Genomic DNA, 24,843 nt, shown 5'->3' with positions numbered 1-24,843 from the left:
AGGCTGGCCTCCAACTCAGAAATCTGCCTGCTTCTGCCTCCCGAGTGCTGGCATTAAAGGTGTGCGCCAACACGTCTGGCAATGCGCCGTTCTTTAGGACAGATCCTCCCAAAACACCAAATAGCATGCTGGGGAAGCCAAAATCAAATATAAATAATGCCCAACCCCATTACAAATGGACAGCACAAGCCGGGCAGTCTCAGAAACCCCTTTCCCAGCATCCATCACCTGCCTACGCACCCTCAGGCTGGAGCATCTCAGCCCTTCTTTGAACAAGAGGGAATGTTAGGGCTTCCTGAGCCCTCCCTTAATGACGGAAGTGTTAACGGCCCAATCTCAGGCTACCCAGCATTCGAGAGGGCAATGGCCATATCATAGTATGCATACATACACAAATATACATACATACATACATACATACATACATATGCATGTGTGTGTTTAACTTTTGTGGTGCTAGGGATTGAACTTGGGGTCTCATACATAGTGCCAAGCATTCTGCCAACATACCAACCTTTAAGTCATCTCTCACTAAATTGCCCAGGCAGGACCTAAAGTTGCCTATTTCCACCTCTGTCTCCCTAAGTCGCTCTGAGCTCCCATGGATAGCTAGGGAATTTGCAGTTGTTGGGGCAGGGTGGTGTACACAAACACTTCTCCACAACCCAAAAGGAAAAACTGAACCCAAAATAAAACAAAACTGTTTTTAGGTGTGGTGTAGCTCAGCCCCTTAGAACACACCTTTAACCCCCAAAAATAAAGGAGGCAGTTTTACTGGGAGAGTTTTACAGAGACAGGTTGAAGAGAGAACAAGCTAGACACAGGTAAAGACAGAATGAGCCAGAGGACGAGAAGGAGCCAGAAGGCTAGAAAAGATTGCTAGAGTTAGTTTAGGCCAAGCAGAGCAATTCAGAGGCCAAGAGAAAAGCCAGACTGAATCAGTCAGCTATGAGAGCAGTTTGAGCCAGAACAGCTGAGTTGAACCAGCCAGTCAGAGATCAGCAAGAACAAGAAAGAGTGATTTCCTGTCAGGCAAGTCTGACAATCAGCCAGTAAGCCTCAGAAATTGAAAACATTCCAGGCCTAGATTAGATTGTATGGATGCTGGAAGCTTCCAGAACTAGGCCTAGCTTAGCAGGCAGAGGCAGCAAGCCTAGGAAACAATTACGACAGGAGAATAAACGTTATTTTTACAAGTCTGTCTTTGCTGAGATGTTGCCCTACACATTGCAATCTTCACTTTGCCACCGCACATAAGGGAACCTATAAGTGTTCTTTTGTTTTGAAAAGCTCTAACACGAATATCTTCAACTCTAGGAAGTTCTCCATTAATGTTAAGTGAGATAAGCCCACAGACTGTTCCTTAGTCTTGTAGATATGACCCCAGTTTTACTTATTGGTTGTCTAGGTCTTCCCTACAAACAAACCAGGCCACTACAAATCTGACAATGACATCAAGTTACTTGATTACACGTACTAGACAGAGGATAACATCAACCTTCAAAAATGTGTCAAAGGTGCAGCTGGGTTCAGGAATGGGTGTATTACCCAATAGGGTGACCATAACAAGAATTAGTCAGAACTTGTAAGACAGGCAGAATTCCTCACGTGGTCCTAAGAACACACATTCCTGAGAAGTCACTATGACTATGGTTTACTTTTTGTATGGATAGAAATAAGCTGCTGTAAATGTAACTTGTATTCACCTGATGCAATTGTCGTCTCCGAGGCTTACTGCCTCCTCCTGCTAACCTAGGCCTAGTTCTGGAAGCTTCTAGCCTGTTTTCCAGGCCTAGAATGTTTTCAGCCTCTGATACGTACTGCTGAATAAGCTCACCCCTCCCTTGTTCTTTCTGATCTCAGGATGGCTGGTCAACTCGGCTGTTCTGGCCCAAACTCCTCTCCAAGCTGACTGATTCAATTTGACTTCTCTCTGCTTCTCCTGAATTTCTCTGCCTGGCCTCAAATTAACTCTAGCAATCTATTCTAGTCTTCTGTCTCCTTCTCTGGTTCATTCTGTCTTCACCTGTGTCTAGCATGTTCTCATGTCATTCTGTTTCTCGCCCCTCATGTAGCCTCTCTTCTCTTTTCTCATGAGTGTTGGGCAGATCCTGTTCTGTCAAATCTTTCTGATTCTTCACTTTATCTGTCACCCAATTAGACATCACTTTCAGACATGGCTGCTTCCTTCTACCCTCTAACTCTACCTCCCTCCATTGTCTGGGATTAAAGATGTGTGCTAAGGGTGTGTCTATATTCCACCCAGAGGGATTAAAGGTGTATGCTGGGACTGAGCCACACCACAACTAGAAAAAGTTTTCTTTCTTTCTTTTTTCCTTCAGTAAACAACACAATCTCTGGATTCACAGTGTGAGCAGATATCCTGCAACACATAACTAAAAAAAAAAGAAAAAAGAAAGAAATATGAGCTAGAGTTGAGGTTCTCATCACACAGAACAGCTTTCCTGAATAGAACCGCAAGTCCAAATCCTAACTGATGGTTTGGAGGCTCACAGAGATAGGCCTTCAGGATCTTGGGGTCCTAGTCTCATTAGCCATAGGCTGGCCACCAGCACAGCTAGTCCTGATATCTGGGCATATCTAATAGGTGGTGGACTGGTTAATGATGACCAGCCTCCAGGAATTTGCCAAATGGTACCCATTTCTTACTTATCTTCCAGCTTTCCAAATTAGTGGTCTTTGTCCATCTTTGTAATAGTGAAGACAGCATAGCACCATCTTGCTTTGGTCACAAAAGTGCTTCAATTCGTTGTCCTTTCTAAAAGGACGCTCATCCCATGTAGTTTGAAGAACCCATTGTTTGTGATTAAGAGCCTCGTGCTTTACCAGTTTCAATTATTACGGTTTTATGAAAATGTCACAGACATCCAAAAGCGCTCTAGTCTTGGAGAGGTAACGGCTTCTGATATGGGGAGTGCCTTGAGTTTACTTCGCAAACTTTTAAGTTCCAATTCAGTTCTTCATTTTCCTAGGAATAGTTTTTCAAACACCAGCTTTATGTGGAAGCAAAGAAAAGCAGTCTAAAAACTGTTTCCGCCCGGTTTCGAACCGGGGACCTTTCGCGTGTGAGGCGAACGTGATAACCACTACACTACGGAAACCACACCTCCTGATAGGCAACTGGCAAGTACCTAAAGCTACACTTCTTAAAAACGAGACTTGCTCCAGGAAGGTTTGTCATTTTAGTGTGTTCAGTGGGAGGTGCTCTGAGCCACGGCACCCATCTAAATCTGGGCTGCGCTCAGAGGATATGGTGCATAAGTTATTTATGACCCACAAACAAAACAAGCAAAAAACCAAAAACAAACAACCGCACGAGAAATGCTTTGGGAACCACAGGGATAGAATTCTCTCATAAACAATTTCCACAACACAATTCGGGACTCTCCTTTTCTTTAGCCTGAAATCATGAATACAAATCTCAAAAACATTTCGGATGAAAGACATGAAAGGTATGCACGGCCCACATAAAGTACTAAAATTTGAGTAAACCCATAACACTGGAAAAATATTTTTAATGAGAACACACGGATTTGTCTCAAAACCCAAAGGACTATGTTTTCGGAAAAGTGTCTTTACTGGCCAGTCAGCCTTCCTAGAGAAATTCTGTTTTCTTCTATAGACAAGAATATGGTAGAGTAGCTAGCCCTTAACCTCTTTACCAGATACTAGAAACCGTTCTGACCGTTTTACATGACGCCATCCTCACAAAATCCTGTGAGGCAACAACTATGATTTGCTTTATATGATTTACGTTATATTACTTATATTTACTTTATATAGCCATTCAAAGTACCGAATACACTTAACGTTGCTCGCCTTCCTATACTCCAGTGTTCAGCCACCTTCACTTTTTAAACTTAATTCATTCTCTGTCATATAGTTGAACACATTTAATATGGATGTGGATATTAATAATAAATGATGGGACAAGTGACCGGTTGGCAGGATTTGGTTTTGTTTTGCTGGCTTGCTTTGACTGGTTGGTGGTTGGTTTCTGGGACAGGGTCTCACTTTGTAGTCCAGGTTGGATAAACCTGGAACTTGCCACAGTTCCGCGGCCTCTGCCTCTACAGTGCTGGGCTTACAGGAGCGCTGTGGTCCCCAGCAAAGTGGCAGTTCCTAAAGCTGGCGAGAAACCGCCCAGTCCAGCGGGAGGGCGGAGCCTCTAACTCCAGTCTCAGCCGGTTTCGTCAGGCTCCGCCCAGAATCCCGCTCGGAGGGACCCCCGGAGTCGCAAACGAACAAACAAGTTTCGGGTCTAGAGGGGCCGGAAATATGAGGACGCTGAGCGGGCCCGCCCCTCAGCTTCCGGCACTGGTCCTCGGAGTCCCTTCTGCAATCGTCCGTGCCTGGTCGGTAGGATGGCGCTAGGCCGCTGCGGTTGGAGCACGGAGAACAGGGCGCTGCTCAACGTCCTCGCCACCCTCCGCCGTCCGTCCCCGCTGGCAGGGCATGGGGGCGCCTTCCGCTCCGTACGCGTTCTTCGCGGCCAGTCATCACCGAGACGTGGGCCTCCGCCGTCCTAGCCCTCCCGTCCTGTTCCACCGTGTCAGCTAGAGCGTCTCCTCCTCGTTTCCGGTCGCTCCGCAGCCTGGGGCGGGGCGTGGGAGGAGGGGGCGGCGCCTCGCCGGGAACTCCTGAGTTCAGGTTGTGCGGAGACGCCGGAAGCGTTGGGAGGGAGGCCGGAAGCCGGGGGGCGGGGCCAGGAAGTGAGGAGGGGCGGGGGTTTATGAGCAGGCCAGGGGAGCGTTGGGGCAGATTTGCACTCAGGTCCACCTGAGCGGCTTGTCGGTGGGGCTCCCCTCTGTCCCCTCCCCTCTGTGAGACACGGTGGTCGTCTGGGGGTAGGGGACTGTGTGTGGCGGGGTGGGCTGGTCGGAGGACATTCCTTTGGCCTTGCCGCAGACAAGGTGCAGAGAGGTTGGGCTCGGGGTGGGGACGGGGCTTCGGGGCTTCGGGAAAGGGAGACCCCCCCCCCCCCCCCCCCCCCCCCCCCCCCCCCCCCCACTTCTACCCTGGCTGACTGGACACTAAGATGGCTGCCGTTGCCATGACACCCAACCCTGTGCAGACCCTTCAGGAGGAGGCGGTGTGCGCCATCTGCCTCGATTACTTCACGGACCCGGTGTCCATCGGCTGCGGGCACAACTTCTGCCGAGTGTGTGTAACCCAGTTGTGGGGCGGGGAGGATGAGGAAGACAGAGATGAGTTGGATCGGGAGGAGGAGGAGGAGGAGGTCGGAGAGGAGGAAGAAGTGGAAGCTGTCGGGGCTGGCGGGGGCTGGGACACCCCTATGCGGGAAGAAGATTATGAGGGTGACATGGAGGAGGAGGCCGAGGAGGAAGAGGAAGTGTTCTGGAGTAGTGGTATAGGTGGGTCTAACTGGGACAACATGGACTATGTGTGGGAGGAGGAGGAGGAGGAGGAGGAGGAACTGGACTATTACTTGGGGGATGTGGCGGACCTGAGAGGGGAAGATGAGGACGAGGAGGAGGAAGTGCTGGAGGAAGACGAGGAAGAGGAGCTAGACCCGATCACCCAACTGCCGCCACCTCCAGCCCCTCGGAGATGCTTCACTTGTCCCCAGTGTCGAAAAAGTTTTCCTCGGCGGAGCTTCCGCCCCAACCTGCAGTTGGCCAACATGGTCCAGGTGATCCGTCAGATGCACCCAACTCCTGGGCGAGGGAGCCGTGTGAATGAACAAGGCATCTGTCCAAGACACCAAGAAGCCCTGAAGCTGTTCTGTGAGGTGGATGAAGAAGCCATCTGTGTGGTGTGCCGCGAATCCAGGAGCCACAAACAGCATAGTGTGGTGCCATTGGAGGAGGTAGTGCAGGAGTACAAGGTGAGTAACACGGGTGGCAGAGTGGAGTCAGGATGGGGAGGAGAGAACGGGGACTGGGGACGTGATGCCGGTTCTCTCAGCAGGACCTTATCATTGGAAAAATGGTTCTCCCTGTCCAAGCACTGACTTCAAGGTGGGTAAATGGGAAGGATCCTCTAACTGGCTCTGTGGCTTAGTGACAGGACGTGCTTCACTCCAGTCCTATTTTCTTCTGGGTGAATCTTAAGTATTATCCATGACAGAGCTACTTCAGATGGGAAGGAATGGAGACCTAAAAGAACAAATGAAGGGTCTGAAACCAGAGCAAAGAAATAACTAGTGTCAGGTTCCAAACACTTGTCTCTCAGTGGGTCCCGCACTTATCCTAGGCTATGAGTTTCGTTGGTTTCTCTCTGCACCCAGTCTCATGTATTTACCAGAAAGAGAGGCTCTTAGGGCAAGACGTCTTGCTCAAGTTTCAGAGTGTCTTTGAACTTTCATTACCACAGGCATATGGCCACCTTTTATAGATTATCGTTTAGAATTCAGTGTCACTGTGAGTTTGATGTTTGCTATTCTCATTGTATTGATTGGGAAGCAGGTTTATGTTCTGAATTTGGAGGCTTATATGTTGTACAGCTTTAGAGAGAGACTTTGATGTGAACACCCTCCTCTTGGGGCCTCCATCCTACTTGGATATTTTAGTTTGACCTTTCTGACCTGACTGTTCTTGGAATGTAATTTCGTTTGGTTAACCGTCTGGCTCTTTATTTCCCTGATTCTTTGGACATATGTGAAGGACATTTATCTATGAAACAGCCAGCACAGATAGAACTATCTTCAGATTTGAAGTCAGGAACTAGGAGGAGAGTGGAGCCTCTGTTTGCTGGCCCAGAGCTTTGTTGTTTGTGATTCAGTCAGTGACTTCAGTGATCATCATCACCTCAGCTTAGAGTCTCACTCAGCTCACTGTTCGTTACTACTAGAGTAGGTTTTCAAAACTACAGTGGGCCTTACTGCAAAAGTCCAGAATCAGTGAGAGGATCTATAGAAAACTCAACCTAAGATGGGCATAGTACAGCAAGCCCCTCAACCGAACACTTGGGAAAGTGGAAGCAGGAATATCAGTTCAAGGTCATCCTTGACTACATAGCAAGATAGAGGCCAGCCTGAGTTCCATGAGACCTGAATTACACGAGACTCACTCAAAAAAAAAGTTATTTGCCTGTTTATAGTCTTTGAGACATGGTCTCTCTCTAGCCCTTGCTGTCCCAAAACACCCTATGTAGACCAAGCTGGTCTCAAACTCACAGCCTTTGCAGGTGTGAGTGTAAACCCCATGCAAAGGTTAACAGACAACTTTGGGAATTGATTCCTCCTTCCACATTGTGGGTTGAACGATTGAACTTATCTTCAGAGCTAAACTATCTTCCCAGCTCAGAGAACTTGTACTAAAGGAAAAAAGGGGGAAAGGGGAGGGTAGGAGTGATAGCATGAGCCTTTAATCATAGAACTCTGGAGGCAGAAGCTGGCAGATCTCTGAGTTTGAGGTCAGCCTGAGCTAAACAGCCAATTCTATGTCAGCGTGGCTGCATAGTGAAATCCTGCCTAAAATACAGCAAGACCCTGTAATAATCTATTTAGATTCATGTTTGTAATTTCCTGTCAATTTAGATAAATATTAAGTGGTAAATTTAAGCTTTGTAAATTCTGAATGATGGAGTAGAAATAACTGATTCTACTAGTGGAGAAATAGCAATAATATCAAAAGGCATAATTTTGTATATATTTTATGGAATTACTGATTTATTGCTCCAGTAATACTTTCCACAACCAGTTGTGTAACAATTGCCTTTTGTACTCAGGGTCAGTTATCTTTTTAGTTCATGGGTCATTATCAGGATGTCACTGGCAGCTTACAATGTAGTTAGCAAATGCCGGATAGCATTTACTGATCTTTTGCCACATGTTAGAAATTTTGCTAAGTTTGCTATCTGTGAGGTTGACATTATTCCCATTTTAAAAGAGGAAATGAAGCATGGCTTGCCTCAAATTACCGAGATGCAGTTTTGGTTCTGCTTGGAGCAAGGCTCAAGGTTCAACCCGAATTTTCCCCTAATGAAAAGGAAAGAACAAGTCAAATGTAAAAGACATTAAAAAAAGATAGAGTAAAAGGCGGCATTTATTATACCTATCCTGATCGCTGCAGGAAAGACATGGCTATAAATGCCTGGAATGGAAAGCTCACGTATCTGATTGCTGTTAGAATTGTAACTACAAGAAGAAAGCGCTTTTGTTTTCCATGTAGTGGGTAATTGAATGGAAAACACAGCAGCCAGCCAGAGCATAGGAACTAAGGAAAGTGGCAATCCCAGCACTAGGGAGGGGAAGTAGGAGTTGAGAAGTTCAGGCTCCTCCTCAGCTACAGCACACATTCCAGACTATCGTGGGCTGTGAGACCCTGCCTTAGGAAAGGAAAGACCCTGTAATGTCTGCAAGGCACATTTGTAAACTGTGCTCTGGGAAGAAGTATAGCTCTAAGTTCCTTAGGCTCACAGAGGAAGTTGGGTTCATAGAGTCAGATTAATGCGTGGGAGCTGGGGTGTAAAGGAAGAATACCTTGGACTAGTGGAGTAGGGTAATCCCAGACCAAGGGAATAGCAGAGAATCACAACTCGAGGGCGTGGGTGGGGGCATGTAGGAGGGGACAATAGAAGTGTAGGGTTGCCAGCGTTGTCTCATTCACACAGAGAATGGTGTGTGGGGGCTTTGGAAATCTTAATGCCCACCAAGGTGATACAACCTCCAACAAGGCCACAGCTCCTAATCCTATACCCTGTCCAAAAAAAAAAAAAAGTGTAGGGTCTATATTTGAATGTGGCATATAGACAGGGTTTCTCTGTTTAGCCCTGGCTGTTCTGGAACTCACTATGTAGAGCAGGATGGCCTCGAACTCAGAAATCCGCCTGCCTCTGCCTCCCAAGCGCTGGGATTAAAGGTGTACGCCACCACGCCCAGCTCACTTTAACTCTTCGAGCACAGGCACACCATCTCTAGAGTGTTTAGATTTGTAGGTGGTGAGGAAGATGGCTTATCAAATGGAAGTGACCAATGGCAGAAATATTCCTGTGGATGGACTTCATGTGGTGAGGAGCTTAGGGCAGGTGTACACCAGCTGTCGGAAATAGAGTTCTGCAGCCATGAAGATCCAGCCTCTGAAGACGGCACACCCAGGGCCTATCCATCATGAGTGCAGGGGAGAGTTGGGGCACTTCTAGTCATCTGAGAGAAGGAGTGTGGGAAGGAAGGGCATATTTGACACTTGACAGTGGTAATAGGAAGCATTGAATCTCCACTGTAGGGAGGACTGGATAGAGGATCTGTAGGACAGGTGCTTCTCATCGTTTCCCTGACTAACCTTCCCTTTCCTGATCCCTCAGGCCAAGCTACAAGGGCATGTGGAACCACTTAGGAAGCATCTAGAGGCTGTGCAGAAGATGAAGGCCAAGGAGGAGAGGCGAGTGACAGAGCTGAAGGTGGGTGATGTGTGTGAGTGGACTGACTGATGCTGTTGTGAGGATAAGGAAGATGAGACTGTCAGATTCTTAGAGATCTGTGGTGATGCAACCTTCAGAGTCAGGAGACATGACTCTGTAAAATGTAAAATGTGAAAATGGAGGCATGACCTATTGAGGCTGGTTGTCCTGTCTAAAGCTACAGAGGATACCCAGCCCTTGACTCGGGATAGCAGAGAAAGCAAGTGAGCAAATATGTACAACAGCTGCCAGAGGAGTACCAAGTTGCAGGATAAACACAGATGGCAGGCAGAGCTTCTCTGAACATTAAGGGCTGTGGTGTGATAGGCTTGCTGGGTCTTGGATGAAGGGCAGACTGTTAGGAAAAGATAGAATCAGTAATCATCAGCATTGCAGAGACCTCCTGTCCTCTTTGCTGGTGTTCTCAGGCCATTTCCATTAGCTTACCTCCTTCAGTTGCCTGTCTGTTCTCAGAAGCCTAGCAGGCCTTGCTGGAATGGAACTAATACTGTGGCTAAGCTAAGCTTCAGCCATCATCAAATGGGAGTACCCTTTCCCTCCTTCCTGGTCAGTCTGGGCCTTGCCGCTTCTAGAACTCATAGTAGTGCCATCTGTACGTTAGGGAGTCACTGCTGTGAAATGTCAATCACAATGTGCTATCTGGCAGCTTCCCAAGCTGATACTGTGAGGGTCTTCTGAGTTTTAGAAAATGTATATTGGGATATGTGTCTTTCAGGCAGAGAGTGAAACTGGATTCGACAACTACCACCTTACCTGCTTGTTAGTTCCTCCTCCTTACACAGGCGGCCAACATGTGGGCTCCTTGTTTTTGTTTTTGAGATGGGTTTTCTCTGTGTAGCTCTTGCCTCTCTTGGAATTTGCTCTGTAGACCAGGCTTGCCTCAAACTCAAAAAGATAGATCTGCCTGCCTCTACCTCCCAAGTGCTGGGACTAAAGTCATGCACTACCATTTGTTTGTTTGATTGGCTTGGTTTTTTATAGTCTTTACTTCTCCCAGACTTGGGGGGGGGGGGGCAGATACAGACAGATGTCTATGAGTTTGAGGCCAGCCTAGTCTACGTAGTGACTTCCAGGACAACCACAGCTATATAGTAAGATCCCTCCCCCCAGAAAGCATTTATTCTTTATACAGTCTTGTCTTAGTTACTTTGTCTATTGCTGTGAAGAGACATGATGATGAAGGCGACTTATAAAACGTTTTTTGGGCCTCATGGTTCAGGGTAGGAGTAGGTGAACAGAGAATGGTGTGTGTGGGCTTTTGCAATCTTAATGCCCATCCAGGTGACACAACCTCCAACAAGGCCACAGCTCCTAATCCTCCCAGACAGTTCCACCAACGGGATCAAGTATGGACCAAGCCTAGGGGCTGTTCTGATTCAGATCACCACAAGCCTAGCTAGTTGGTAGTATTTCCATTGTATTGGGTGTTATGAGACTTTTAAAATATAGGGGAGAAAAAGGGATTATTTGCATATCTGCTGATTTGGGTCTCCTGGAAACAAATCCACTTGAATATCTAGGAGCAGCTGTACCTATAAAATGTTTTACCTGTTGCCCTAAGTGTATAACATTTACTGTTTGCAACTTTACAGGAGTTTGCTGACTCCTAGTTTAGAGAACTTGAGTGACTGCTCTCTTCTGATGACTGTGACTACTGAGAGTCAGGACTTAACTGTGTGGCATCTTCCTTTTGTGTTTTGAGAAAGGGTTTTATGTTGTAGCCCAAGCTGGCCTCAGATGTGGAATAATTCACTTGCTTCCGTCTTGAAGAGTTTTGGCTTTATATGCATGAGCCCTCATGTCTAAGTTCACTTCAAATATTGCTTTCTGAGTTCTCTCATTTGGTAATTTCAAAAATTTCTTACCAAGTACCTCCCTGTGGTTGGCACTGTGCCAGCCTCTGATGACACTGTAGTAAAGGATTATGCTGGCCCTATCTGTGGGAATATGTGGCATAGTAGAAGAGAAATTTAAAGGACTCCACAAAGCTGGGCATGTGGCTTATCTTTAAACTAGCAGAGGAGGTAGAGACAGGAAGATTGTGAGTTTTAAATCAGTCAGGGCTACAGAGCAGGACTGTGTCTCAAAAACAAAACTTGACTGGCAAGATGGCTTAGTTGGTAAAGGAATCTGTCACCAAGCTTGCTAACCTGAATTTGATCCCTAGGACCAAGTTGGTGGAAGGAGAGAACCCACTCTTTTTGTTTTGTTTTTTGAGACAGGGTTTCTCTGTGTAGCCCTGGCTGTTCTGGAACTCACTCTGTAGACCAGGCTGGCCTCAAACTCAGAAATCCGCCTGCCTCTGCCTCCCGAGTGCTGGGATTAAAGGCGTGCGCCACCACTGCCCGGCGAGAGCCCACTCTTGCAATTTGTCCTCTGATCTTTACACATGTGCCCCCACTCCTGTCTGTATTGTAACATAGCATTTCCAATACCACACATTATGGAGATATAGTCAGAAATACAGAGTTGGTGGTACAGAAATCTGGAGAGAAGAGATTTTTTATGTCCTTTGGAACATGAAAGCTTCCATCTGAAAAGCAAGTTAGGTAGACAGGGAAGAGGTAAGTATTCCAGAAAGCAGTTCGTGAATGTGAACCAGGATGCAAGGAGTTGGCCTATCTCAGGGGTCCATTCAATGAGACTGGGACTGGGGAGGAGACTTCTCTTCCCGTTCCCAGGACATGTTGGAGTTAGGGAGCACGAGGCTCCTTTGCCTGAGATTGAGAGGCAACAGACAGAAAATGTCAAGTTTACTTTTTTGTGTATTCATTCAGGTGGTGGCCTCTATTCCCATTGCATCTCTCTGTTTTTAAATCTTAGTGTATGGATGTTTTGCTTGCATGTATGTAAATGTATGCAAATATGTTCATTTGCCCTAGAGGTCAAAAGAGAGCATCAGATCTCCAGGAACTGGAGTTACAGATGGTTATGAGCTGCCATGTGGATGCTGGGAATCATACTGGGCTCCTCTGGATCACAGAACTGTGTCCTCATGCCTGCCTTTGCATCTTTTCAGAGCCAGATGAAGTCAGAGCTGGCAGCTGTAGCCTCAGAGTTTGGGCGGCTAACACGGTTTCTGGCTGAAGAGCAGGCAGGATTAGAGCGGCGCCTCCGGGAGATGCACGAAGCTCAGTTAGGACGTGCGGGAGCAGCAGCCAACCGTCTAGAAGAGCAGGCTGCCCAGCTGAGCCGCTTGCTTGCTGAAGCCCAAGAACGGAGCCAACAGGGGGGCCTGCGGCTACTGCAAGTGAGCACTGTTCTCCTTTGCCCTGATCCACTCTCCTGCTTCCTTTTTCTGTTCCGTTAGGCAGTGCTCCCCAACTACTACAGAACTGCCTGTACTTCAACCAAGACCTTTTTTTTTTTTTTAAAGCTGATGACAGTATTGAATATGTGTGTGGCAATCACACCTACCTAAGGAATGCTAATTTGGTTGTTTGAATTAGGGGGGTTAAGAGTTGAGAGAAAGCCCGGTGTGGTGGCGCACGCCTTTAATCCCAGCACTCTGAAGGTAGAGGCAGGAGGATTTCTGAGTTCGAGGCCAGCCTGGTCTACAGAGTGAGTTCCAGGACAGCCAGGGCTATACAGAGAAACCCTGTCTAGAAAAACCAAAAAACCAACCAAAAAAACAAGAGAGTTGAAAGAATAGTGATAGCATTCTTCTGTTACTGGGGCTTCTGGTAGGATGATTAAGTCCTGTGGTAGTTATGGTAGTTGAGAAGCATTCTTGTTTATTGTGAGCCTGGAAGGTGCTGCTTTCCCCCTTCCTGTTCACATTCAGACCTCTCTGCTGAAGAGAGCAGTGACCCCTGTGCAGCTGACACTCTTTCTCTTTTTCCCTTTCCCTCTTTTTGTCTCTGTTATTCCCAGGACATCAAGGAGACTTTCAATAGGTGTGTTCCCTCTACCCTTTGTAACCTAGTAGTGTCTGGTTCCCCATTTCTGCCTCTCTGAGACTTCCTTTCCTTTTCCCCTCCCCTCCCACCCTCTCTCCCCAGAACCTAAGTTTCTGCTTCTCAGACCCTCTGCTCCTTCCCCTTAGCTGTCATTCTTCACTCTGGGAATATCATGCTCCCACCCCCTACCTGGTCCCCCTCCTCCAGGTGTGAAGAGATACAGTTGCAGCCCCCAGAGATTTGGTCCCCTGACCCATGCCAACCCCATAGCCACGACTTCCTGACAGACGCCATCGTGAGGAAAATGAGCCGCATGTTTTGTCAGGCTGCAAGAGGTAGGGAGGTTTTTGCCTTTCCTTTTGGCTTAACTGGGATGGTGTAGACTACTGGAAGCTACTCTGAGGTTCAAGCCAAAAGTTGCTTCCATGGTAGCCCAGCTAAGTTTTGGATGAGATGGAAAGTCAGGGACAGGGGAAGGCCAGCAGGTATTAGAATTGGGGTGAAGGTTAAAACCCATAGTTCTTGAACTTGACTTCTAATATAGGGTGGGAACTAAGGAGAGATGAGGTAGGATGGTGTGATGGGAAGGTGTTTTAACTCTTTTGTATGTCTCTTTCCAAGTGGACCTGACACTGGACCCTGACACAGCTCACCCAGCTCTGCTGCTGTCCCCTGATCGCCGTGGAGTCCGCTTGGCAGAACGTCGGCAGGAGGTTCCTGAACATTCCAAGCGCTTCTCAGCTGACTGCTGTGTACTAGGGGCCCAGGGCTTCCGCTCTGGCCGGCACTACTGGGAGGTAGAGGTGGGTGGGCGGCGAGGCTGGGCAGTGGGTGCTGCACGTGAATCAACCCATCATAAAGAAAAAGTGGGCTCTGGGGGGTCCTCTGTTAGCAGTGGGGATGCCAGCTCCTCACGCCATCATCATCGCCGCCGCCGGCTCCATCTGCCTCAGCAGCTCCTACTCCAGCGCGAAGTGTGGTGTGTGGGCACCCACGGCAAACGATACCAGGCACAGAGCTCAACAGAGCAGACACTGCTCAGCCCATGTGAGAAACCACGGCGCTTTGGCGTATACCTGGACTATGAGGCTGGGCGCCTGGGCTTCTACAATGCGGATACCTTAGCCCATGTGCACACCTTCTCAGCTGCCTTCCTTGGCGAGCGTGTTTTCCCTTTCTTCCGGGTACTTTCCAAGGGTACCCGAATCAAGCTCTGCCCTTGATCAGCCTGCCACCCGCAGGGGCCCCTCTGGTTACCACTGGGGGGGCGGGTGGTGGTGGATGGTTGCCCACTGTTTGGGAGCCTAGATACCTCCCACTGTTTGTTACTGAATTGCTTCCTGCTCCCTCTTGAACCCAGGCTGCTTCTCCCTCTAGGAGTCAAAAAGCCCTCCTAGACTCCTCCAGCTCAGTCTTTTCTCACCTACTTTGTCTGACAGGTCTGCATGGGTCCCTGATAACGAACAGCTGCCTGATGACCTCCCCTCCTGCCTAGCTCAGTCCAGCTCTGGGTCCCACTTTTTCGAGTAGGGGAATGTGTGGAGATTCCTCAACTTTCCTTTTTCACCCCCCCACCCCTCAACCTTTGTCATTTCTCTGGAGGGTTTGGACAAGGCACTCCATGTTTTGGTGCAAGCTTCAGCTAAGAGCTTTAGGAGCTGTCTAGGCAATCAGGCTGGGCAAAAGGGTAGAGCTGTGTAAAAGTCTACTTTTTCTTGGGGAAGTAGGAACACTAAAGCTTTCCTTCCACCCCCCAATTTCTACCTCCATAGACTGGCCAGAATTTAGCTTCAGTGAGATCTGAGATGGTCAGCATGACATCACATACCCAATAAATTATTTTCTCTCTGCATCTTATGTAGGAGCCTAAGTCTCTGTCAGGCTCTTATTCAGAAGTTTCTGGCCTTTCCATGCCTTTTATTTCCACTTGGTAAGCCCTGTTAGGGAGCTTGAGACAAGGGTCTGGATCCTTGGGAGACCACTGGGTATAATCTATTTTTCTAGTAACCCCTTGCCTTCTGACATTAAACAGCTTTTGTCCTCTGCTTTGGTGGCTGAGGTCAACTCATGTTCTTGGGGAAAGATGGGTTGTGTTGCAAAAATAAAAAAAAGTGTTTATTTGCTTTTTTTGTGGACTCCTTTAAAAGCAGAGGACAGGTCTGGTCTGAATTTGTGGGCTAGATTATGCTTGCATATGTGAGTTGATGATGAGGCATGGTGTGGATGTCCACTAGTGTATTTCCAGGAGACCAAAGTTGATGGATTTTTGTGTAATTGGTGATGAAATGACATCTGATGTGTTTACTCAGCTGTTAGCCAGGATAGTAAAACACCAGTGGTCTGTTCTTGCAGGGACTCAGCTCCCAGGACTCACATATATAGAAGCCAGTTTCAGAAAGTCAGTTTATTTCTAAGACTTTGTCATAAAACTTTTAGCGGGTACCAATAGTTACCTGCCATACTCGCACCAAGTTGTCTGTATAGCCAGCAAACAGAGTCTGTAAATGAATGACAACAGGTCACACCCAGCAATGAACTCTATAGTTCAAAGAACTTAAGACCCCTTTCGTCAGCTTGCCATATATTCAGACATTTTTTAGCTTCCAGGTTTAAAAACTCCGTATCATGATCTTTCCCTAGACAGAAATAGGTTATCTAATATTCTCTGTATATAACCAGTCCATCAAAATTAACCTGGTTTGACTTCATTTTATGCGGACAGTCTTATCCCTAAAATATTAAGAGCAAGGGAGATAAGTTGGGGAACTGAGCTGAAGGGTCAAATATACTTACCTGGCCATCAGCAGACCATGCCAAAGAGGTACACTGGGGTGGTTCTGCCTTGCTGCTGGTGCTGATAACTTCTTGCTTCAATTCATCTACAATGATCTTGCCCTCCAAGTCCTGAGGAACAGACCAAAACCCGTAAAAGATACCATTACTCTTAGAATCCTTTCAATAGAGCTGGCAGGCTGGTTACATGTGAAAAAATCCTCAGGTCCTGATAGCTTAGGTCTATAATCTGAAATACCTGGGAGACTGAGGCAGGATTGCCAACTTTAACTGACTGCACAACTTAGTTCAAGTGTGTACAACTCATCCCCCAACAACAAAAAATGTGCTTCACCAACTAAAAAGGGCACTCTTTACCTTGGAAAGGCTACAAATGCTTAAGGTACAAAACCAAAAGGTTCAAAACAGCAACAATTTTGCTATTCATAGACACAGGAATTACTCAGTTGGTAGTGCACACCTCTAATTCCACACTCAGGATATAGAGGCAGGCCAAGTGGATGCTAGCAGCATAGGGAAGGACTCTTTGTTGCTAGGGACTCAATTTGGATCTCTTGTATACTAAGTGAGTGTTCTACTACAATGTTGTACACACTGTGGTCTTCATGATACACGGCAGCTACTTAACTCCTAATAGGTATCTGGTGGCTAGATGCCACCTGCACTGGCTCTCACAAGAGAATTACCTTGGACCACATAGCAATTAGAACATTCCATAAACTGCTATATACATGGGCATTACTTTTCATTAGGCAGATGTCACACAGTGCTGCAAACTGTTTCCGGGAAAAAAATGAACTCCCCTTGGTGCTGACAGCAACTAAATGATGGAATCTGCTGAGAAAGCTTGATTTCTGCCAGTCAAGTCAATGTGCTATGTATGGAACAGATCACACTTACCCAGATCTTGATACTGGGGCCAGTGGCAGCACAGAGCCAGTAGCGGTTGGGGCTGAAGCACAAGGCATTGATGATGTCCCCACCATCTAAAGTGTAAAGGTGCTTGCCTTCATTGAGATCCCACAGCATAGCCTGGCCATCCTGGGCAGATAGAAAAGAGGAGGTAGGTCAGATTGTATAGTGTTCCTGTCTCTAAGTCCTTTCCTCTAATGCGTAATACCTTACTACCTGTATCAAAACCCCAACCTTAAAAATAAATATCTTTGGTATACTTTTCTACATATTTTAAAATGATGCTTATAACCAGATAAAAAGCTTTCTCTGTAAAGATGACAAACCCAAATACCTTGCCTCCAGAAGCACAGAGGGATCCATCCGGAGAGACAGTCACTGTGTTCAGGTAGCCAGTGTGGCCAATGTGGTTGGTCTTTAGCTTGCAGTTAGCCAGATTCCACACCTGGAAAAAACAGGAGTCTGAGGGTGACCAGGATAAAGGTATACACTAAACAGGAAAGGTATGAACACCCCTTTTAAGGGACCACTGAACAGGCATGTTATGTAAGCCTCTATAGTTCCAGTACCTGGGTATTGAGATGAACCATAAAAAGCCAAAGTCAAACTAATGTTCATAAATATTCCAAATCAGAATGCATCACTATTTGAGAGGAATGGGAATACATTTGGGATTTTTGGCAGAGCTATGCCCTTGCTTGAAGCTTACCTTGACCAACTTGTCCCATCCGCAGGAGACGATGATAGGGTTGCTGCTGTTCGGGGAAAAGCGGACACAAGACACCCATTCTGAATGACTCTCATCCTACAGAGGATACAGGGGAAGGTTAAGGGGAGGCCATCTTTCCCAGATTACAGATCTCTACCACACTTCCCTAGATGGGACAACAGCAGTCTTGCACTCACTTCTCAGAAGTGAAATCTTTAGGCCAACAGAGCAGTTGGCAAAGCCACCTGAGGTCAAGCCTGCTGACATTTGAGTCCTAAGATGATCCCCAGAGCTCACCCACTACTCATAGAGCACAGGACCAGGCACAGCTCAGAAACAGCCTCTGGATTTCAGCAAAGCAACTCAGATGGCATGTTGTGGTCATCACTGTTGGGCCTGGCTTGTAGCCCCTTAAATATACATCTCTAGGAGGTAGGTGAGAGACTTAAGATCATTTAACCCTTAGGGCAGTTTTAGTAGATATCTGGGTATCTGCGTATGTGCCAAGACCCTGCCCAATTTATGCCCTGGTTTGGGTTTCCATGGCCCAACCTAATATGGAATGAAAGGGGGGAAGTACCACCTCTAGCTGGCCTTTTAACCCCAGCAGTTTAAAAGCACACCCATCTCAGCCAGGTCTACACAGAAACCCCTTCTCAAACAAACAAAAAATTCTGGGGCTGGTGAAATGGCTCAGCGGTTAAGAGTGCTGCTCTTCCAGAGGTCCTGAGTTCAAGTCCCAGCAACTACATGGTGGCTCACAACCATTCGTTAACAAAATCTGATACCTTCTTCTGGAGTGTCTGAAGACAGCTACAGTATACTTAAATAAAATTCCAACTCCTCTAAGTCCCATGCTTGGCACACGCCAGCATGCATACAAATAGCTTAAAAAAAAAAAAACAAAAAACCACCCCAAACAGGACTAACAACACACAATGAAAAGCTAAATAGGCAGGCGGTGGTACACAGCTTCATCCCAACACCTAGGAGTCAGATCACTGCAGGCCATCAGGACCACCTAGTGAGGAACCCACCTCAGAAACAACCAAGTCCCCAGGGGGCAGGAGGTAACCCTGATGCTGCCCCTACCACCCTTAGCCTTTACCTGGACGGTGTACTTGCAGACACCCAGAGTATTCCACAACTTTATGGTCTTGTCTCGGGACCCAGAGACAATCTGCCGGTTGTCAGAGGAGAAGGCCACGCTCAGCACATCCTTGGTGTGGCCGACAAATCGCCTTGTGGTGGTGCCCCTAAGAGAGGGAGAACCTGGTCACTTTCTAAACAAGTTTTATCCATCCAGCTAGAGCCTTTTCCTAGCTTCATCCTTGTCCCGTAGGCTCTATTACCCCACACAGTCCGCACGTGGCTTAGAACCTACTACTACCCCATGTCATGTCTGACATGTATCAGAGAACCCATTCAGAATTGCAGGACATGTCCTCATTCCCCTGTGGGGGATTGGTTGACAATGTCGTCTTGTCATCACTAGGATCCTCTATTACATCTCCCAAATGCCCACCTAAGACAACTTACAAGATGAGACACTTATTGGTACCCAGTTTGAAACACCCCCAAATGTTGCTTCACCCTCTAACAAAAGGACCAATTACCAAGGGGAGACCACACCCCGGGGAATCTACCTTAATTTTGCCCACTTTCCCCCAAGATTCCAAAGCAGCTACTTGCGTTGTGAGATCCCAGAGGCGCAGCGTTCCGTCCCAGGAGCCCGAGAGGGCAAACTGACCATCAGAGGATATAACAACGTCACTGACGAAGTGGGAGTGACCTCGCAGAGCACGTTGTGGTATGCCATAGTTGGTCTCATCTCTGGTCAGCTTCCACATGATGATGGTCTTGTCTAAAAGGGTTGGTAAAGGTTGGTATAAGCCTACTTACTGTGCACCATTTACAGTCTTAAAGTCACTGGGGCCAGTAAACGGGACAGAGAAACTTCAAGTTATAAATAGAAGAGGCTTACTACTCTACAATATAAAGAGTTGTAGTTCTCAGCTGTAATGTGAGACTACGGGCACCACACTTCCTGGGATTAAGACTTAAGTTCCACATCCAATACGTATTTTATTTACCATGGCTCCTTACACACGTATGTGTGCTACCTGTGTCTATGGTGTTCAGAAGTGTGTGTCAGGTCCCCTGGAACTAGTTTCAGATCACTGCAAGCTACCATGCAGGGTCTGGGAAACTAACCCTAACCTTATCCATCGTCTGGGCCCAAGACTAACAGCAGAAGCACCACTTGGGTGTATGTAGGCTGAGCAGAGACAGCCTTTCCCGCCTGAGAGTTAACTGAAATAAATGCAGCATCAGACACATTCCTAGCCACGAACCAAGTTACACAGAAACGGACAATAAGCCTGATAAGCGTGATATTAGGTAGGAGAGAAAAATGAGCATAATTTTGGGTGGGTAAGGAGGATCTGGGAGAGGGAAATACACATGAAGATACATCATTAAAGAAAAAAAAAATCATTAGTTACAAGAAAACCTAGGGCGGGACAATCAAGTCCGGAAATGTGGGGAACAAGGCACCTACAAAGTTTACCCACTGTCTAAAGTTTAGGGCCAGGCGACAGCAGCTCAGAAACAGCCTCTGGATTTCAGCAAAGCAACTCAGATGGCATGTTGGGGTCATCATTGCTCCGCCTGTCTTGTAGCCCCGTAAAACTACTTAAACACATCCCCAGGAAGCAAGCGTGAGATTTAAAATCGCCAACTTTGGGAGGTGGGGTGTGAGTGCAGTTGCGCGACGTGTCTCGGTTTACGTTCATGTGTAAAGGGTCGCCCCGGTTGGGGCCCAAGTTGGGGTATGCACGCCCCAACTAACAACTGGGTTGGGGAATGAACCGAGCCAACACGCGCGCCACTTGCTTAACCACGAGACTCTCATGCAGTCCCCAGGACACCGGGTGATTTACCCGGCATGCAGCCCGTACCTCGAGACGCAGACAGGATCATGTCCGGGAATTGCGGTGTGGTGGCGATCTGTGTTACCCATCCATTATGGCCCTTAAGGGTCCCACGAAGGGTCATCTGCTCGGTCATGGCTGCAGTTGATGCGAGGGTCGCCGCAGCGACAAGGATGGCACCGGATAGCTCTGAGAGCCAAGCACCACAGCGGCTGCCACCACGACCCTGTGGAGAAAAAGAAAGAGCGGCCTCCGCCGGAACCGGAAATAGTCGGAGAGCAAGGCGGGGATTCCCATGATTCACTGCTGCTCAAAGATGGCTGCACTAAGAAGTGGGAGGAACTGGGAGAGTAGGTCTCAAGTATCGTCGTTTCTTCTGCCACGCAACCTAGTTGGGCAGCGCTGTACAAATGCATTCTGAAGCCAGATGCGCCAGGTTTTTAGGAAGGCTTCTCGGGAGATTAGAGCATGCCGTGGAAGCAGAAGTGGGGCTGAGGGCACACAAGCAAACTACAGTGGCCTCTCCGCCCTTACGTGGCAGAGACGCGGCTCCGCCCTTTCCGCTTCTGTTCAGTTCCTCGGTTGGAGACCCCGGCTCCAACTTTGACTTACGGAAGTACAATTAAAGTTGCAATTAGAGGCGAGTGCCAGCAAATCTTGCCTGTTTGTTTGTTTTAAGGCAAAGTTTGATGTAGTGAAGGCTAGTCTTAAACTGGCTGTGTTGCGAAGGATGGTTTTGAACTACCGACCTGCTTCTGTCTCCCAAGTACTGGGATTATAAACCGAGCCGCCGCCTGGCGAGGCTATAAAGGAGGAAGTGCTGGCAGGTTCAGATTTCTGGGGATTCTGTTCGAAGCCCTTTCTGTGCTTCTGATCATTCCTCAGAAAAGCCTGCTGGTCTGTCTTCTGTTGCCCTGAAAGAAGTGTTCCCGGACGGGGAAGCAGAGGAACACTGAAAACCTGTAAACCCGATGACCTCAACACGTGTTCAAATTTTCTAGTGTTTCCAAATGTCACAGATCTGGCCATAAAAAGTTTTAACTGTATGTTTTAAAGTATTTGTATGTGAGTGCGCTTGTGATTGCCACAGTGCACTGGCTGACGTCAGGAATTTTCTCTCCTGCCATGCATGTTTGGCTACAGCCGACTTGTTCATCTTCACTTTTTTTTTTAAAGGTACACACACAGGTCAGGAAGGTAAGCAACCACTAATGTCTATGTGAACTAAAGGATACATTTAATTATTTATTTTAGTGCTATGGGGTGAGCTCCCACATGCTAGGAAGAGTGCCCTAAATCCACCCAACTCCCAGCCTTGTTTAGTTTTTGTTCGGTTTTTTGTTTGTTTGTTTTTTGTTTTTCGAGACAGGGTTTCTCTGTGTAGCCCTGGCTGTCCTGGCACTCACTTTGTAGACCAGGCTGGCCTCGAACTCAGAAATCCGCCTGCCTCTGCCTCCGGAGTGCTGGGATTAAAGGCATGCGCCACCACGCCCGGCTCCTTGTTTAGTTTTGATTCAGGATCTGCATAGCTCAAATTGGCCTTAAATTTATGATCCCCCTTCTTCAGCCTGCCAAGTAACTAGGATTATAACCCTAAAACACCAGGCCCTAGGTATAAGTGTTTGTTTTTCTTTCTTTTTCCTTTTTTCTTCTTTTGGAGACAGTGTTTCTCTTTGTATCCCTGGCTCTCTGTAGACCATGCTGGCTTGTTTTTTCTATTCGTAAATTGCATTGAATTTAATTCCTCCTCCTCCTCCTCTTCTTCTTATGTGTTTTGTTTTTCCAGACAATGTGTAGCCTTAGCTGTTCTGGAACTTGCTCTCTAGACCAGGATGGCCCTGAAGTCTGAGTTCACCTGCCTGTGTCTCCCAAGTGCTGAGACTAAAGGCATGCACCACCATCATCCAGCTGAGTTTAGTTTCTTATCTGTGATAAGAGATTGAAATTAGTACTTATAAAATATGGTAGTGCGGAGAATAAAGGAATATAGGAGACTAAGCATGGTGTCAGAGGTTTGGGATCCAAGCGTTCAGGAGGCAGAAGTAGGAGGATCACTGTGATGTCATGGCTGACCTAGTCTATTTAGTAAATTCCAGGCAAGCCAGTTTAGGTCACAGATAAGAACAGAAGGAAAAAAGAAGCTGGATGGCCATTTTGTTTTGTTTGTAGTTTATGTCTTATGGTGGGGTAAGACAGTGAGGTTAAGTTTGGAGGGAAGCCATAGGCAGATGTGAAAGCACAATGTCTTGTGGGTATGTGGGGAATAGTTCCATTGCAAAGGCTCTTGGCTGGTATCCGTAGGCCGAGCAGTGAGAGTTACCAGAGTTTGCTGGGATTAGGGGACCTTAGCCAGGTCCCCTGGAAGGCATTTGGAAAGGAAGGTATATGTTAGGTGAATGTAGTGTGAAGTTGCAGCCCCCTGTGGTTGCTCAGAGGTGTAAAAACCAGGGTCTCTCAATTAAGACCACTTGCTCTGCCGGCCTGTTGAAGACTCGCCTGCTGTAGTCTCGGTGGACTATGCAGGGTACTGTCCTGAATGTGTTCTTTCACAACCAGAGGGGTGCCTTCTTAGCACCCCAAGGTTTTATATCATCTGTCTCTTTGGTAAACCCAACTGGCTGTCTTTCATTTTTCCAAGCCTTAAGCCATTCTTGTGTTTCTCTGGTGGTCCTGGAAGTTACCTGTCCTTCCTTATCCTAAAGCTCGTTTGCTGCTCTAAAATTAAGTGGGTCATGCTAGCACTTGGCTATCTCTGTACTACACTATGCTACATAGAGAGGTGAGCCACTACACCCACATACCAGCTTCCTTAGTGCAAACTGACTTTCCATTTGAAAAAAAGATGCCATTCTTTTTTCTTCCGGTCTTGGGGATCGAATCTAGGGTTTCTATCTTGCTAGATAAGCTTGCTGCCAGGGAGCTACATCCCAAGACGCCTTTCTTCCTTTCTTTTTTGCCCCCCCCCCCCCCGTTTTCCTTACTTCCCTCTTTTGCTTTATTTCTTCCCTGAGACGGGGTTTCACCGTGCAGCTTCCTGGCTGACCTTTACCTTCCTAGTATTTAGATTATCGCCATGCTCCACCAAGCCCTGCTATCTGCTGTTTTTCGTAATCTCTGCCTAGGGTGTCCCAAGGAAACAGCACATTTCTGGGCTAGCACCAGACACCAGAAGTCCGAGTTTAAAATGAACCCTTCCCAGACCTCCTGGGATGCCTGAGATGGGCATGCTGCAGATCCTTCTCCCAGGTGTAGGTTGATGGCGGGGTATGTGTGAGGGGGGGTGGGGTGGGGAGGGGCAGGCAGCCTGGCCCACATAGACCCTGTTTTCCACAGAGTCCCTGCTTATGACTTACGTTAGTTATTCTGCCTTTATCCCGCTCAGGAGCCGCCCTCCTTCCTAGGACTGCAAGACAGGGGCTGAGGCTTGAGACTGGAGCTGCCTTCATCTTTACAGAATCTTCCAGCTCCCATCCCTTGCTTTCAGATGTGATTCTAGCAGCCTCTCATTCCAGGGGGCCCTACAGAGAGAGTTTGGGGGTTGTTTTGGAACCCATATTGGCCAAGATGGTGATGCCAACTATGGACCACGGAGAAAAGGGGTGTGAGGAAAATTAGTCTTCCTTCAGTTCCTTCACAGAAACTAAAGATGGTATGGGCAGGCCATTATGGCCGCTGGAGGACAACAGAGCCTAGTGGGTCGATTGTTTTGTAATGTCGCTGACTTCCTGAGGTGAAGCTTGTCTCAAAAAGAAACCTGTCTCAAAAAAAAAAAAAAAATCAAAACAAAAGGCCCACAAAAAAACAAAAACAAACAAACAAACCAAGATAATGGCCCAAACCTTCCTCCTGGCTCTGCAGATTCCTGGAGACTGGGTTCATTTGGTCCCTATGTGGTCACACCCATCATTTTCTTCCATACAGGCTTTTACAGATCATTTTTCTGCCTACCATCCTCATAGACAAACCTAAATTTCCTTGGCTCTCACCTGAGGTTGCCGGAAGTGCTTGGTGACCTTCAGGTCAAGGTCAGGTTCCTTAGGCCCTCTAATGGCCATGCGTGAAGTCACGAGTCCCAAGCCCAATGCACACTTACTGGACTCTTTTTTTTGGTTTTTCGAGGCAGGGTTTCTCTGTGTAGCCTTGGCTGTCCTGGAACTCACTCTGTAGACCAGGCTGGCCTCGAACTCAGAAA

At 47.4% G+C, this 24,843-nt stretch overlaps 2 protein-coding genes and 4 non-coding genes across 8 annotated transcripts; 1 reads left to right on the top strand and 5 right to left on the bottom strand.

Moving 5' to 3' along the window:
* Positions 1–3,049: 3,049 nt before the first annotated feature.
* On the bottom strand, positions 3,050–3,122 carry Trnav-cac. Its single transcript has one exon. It is a non-coding gene; the product is annotated as a tRNA-Val (tRNA).
* A 1,122-nt stretch (positions 3,123–4,244) lies between these two features.
* Trim41 (tripartite motif containing 41) lies at positions 4,245–15,429 on the top strand. Of its 3 annotated transcripts, none has more exons than XM_021177390.2 (7): positions 4,245–5,869; positions 9,289–9,384; positions 12,425–12,655; positions 13,279–13,301; positions 13,512–13,639; positions 13,926–14,101; positions 14,197–14,437. In XM_021177390.2, the coding sequence occupies exons 1-7, from the start codon at positions 5,060–5,062 to the stop codon at positions 14,353–14,355; spliced, it is 1,623 nt and encodes a 540-aa protein (XP_021033049.1). In that variant the 5' UTR covers positions 4,245–5,059; the 3' UTR covers positions 14,356–14,437. The 3 variants fall into 3 exon arrangements, with proteins under 3 accessions (XP_021033049.1, XP_021033048.1, XP_021033047.1); XM_021177389.2 differs by having other exon boundaries at positions 13,926–14,107; XM_021177388.2 differs by having other exon boundaries at positions 13,926–15,429.
* Positions 15,430–15,693: 264 nt separating this feature from the next.
* Positions 15,694–20,916, bottom strand: Rack1 (receptor for activated C kinase 1). The gene is made up of 8 exons (XM_021175673.2): positions 20,679–20,916; positions 19,411–19,582; positions 18,827–18,974; positions 17,719–17,814; positions 17,344–17,454; positions 16,998–17,138; positions 16,098–16,208; positions 15,694–15,802 (listed from the first exon to the last, which is right to left on the bottom strand). The coding sequence occupies exons 1-8, from the start codon at positions 20,785–20,787 to the stop codon at positions 15,737–15,739; spliced, it is 954 nt and encodes a 317-aa protein (XP_021031332.1). The 5' UTR covers positions 20,788–20,916; the 3' UTR covers positions 15,694–15,736.
* LOC115032640 lies at positions 18,045–18,112 on the bottom strand. Its single transcript, XR_003838274.1, has one exon. It is a non-coding gene; the product is annotated as a small nucleolar RNA SNORD95 (small nucleolar RNA).
* LOC115032625 lies at positions 19,137–19,217 on the bottom strand. The gene has a single exon (XR_003838262.1). It is a non-coding gene; the product is annotated as a small nucleolar RNA SNORD96 family (small nucleolar RNA).
* Positions 20,319–20,386, bottom strand: LOC115032641. The gene has a single exon (XR_003838275.1). It is a non-coding gene; the product is annotated as a small nucleolar RNA SNORD95 (small nucleolar RNA).
* Positions 20,917–24,843: the final 3,927 nt, after the last annotated feature.

Source organism: Mus caroli, chromosome 11, assembly GCF_900094665.2.
Source record: "Mus caroli chromosome 11, CAROLI_EIJ_v1.1, whole genome shotgun sequence".
NCBI lineage: Eukaryota > Metazoa > Chordata > Mammalia > Rodentia > Muridae > Mus > Mus caroli.
Note: the sequence above shows the minus strand (reverse complement) of the source record. Positions and strands in the feature narration are given on the sequence as shown.

Bases quoted from the DNA above. Each gene is read 5' to 3' on its own strand.
- Trim41 (XM_021177388.2), top strand. From the start codon at position 5,060: ATGGCTGCCGTTGCCATGACACCCAACCCTGTGCAGACCCTTCAGGAG. The intron at 9,385-12,424 runs GTGGGTGATGTG...GCATCTTTTCAG, and splicing joins GGCGAGTGACAGAGCTGAAG to AGCCAGATGAAGTCAGAGCT. The intron at 13,302-13,511 runs GTGTGTTCCCTC...CCCCTCCTCCAG, and splicing joins ATCAAGGAGACTTTCAATAG to GTGTGAAGAGATACAGTTGC.
- Rack1 (XM_021175673.2), bottom strand. From the start codon at position 20,787: ATGACCGAGCAGATGACCCTTCGTGGGACCCTTAAGGGCCATAATGGA. The intron at 18,975-19,410 runs GCAAGTAGCTGC...TCCCTCTCTTAG, and splicing joins CGCCTCTGGGATCTCACAAC to GGGCACCACCACAAGGCGAT. The intron at 17,139-17,343 runs GTATTTGGGTTT...CTATCTGCCCAG, and splicing joins TCTGTGCTTCTGGAGGCAAG to GATGGCCAGGCTATGCTGTG.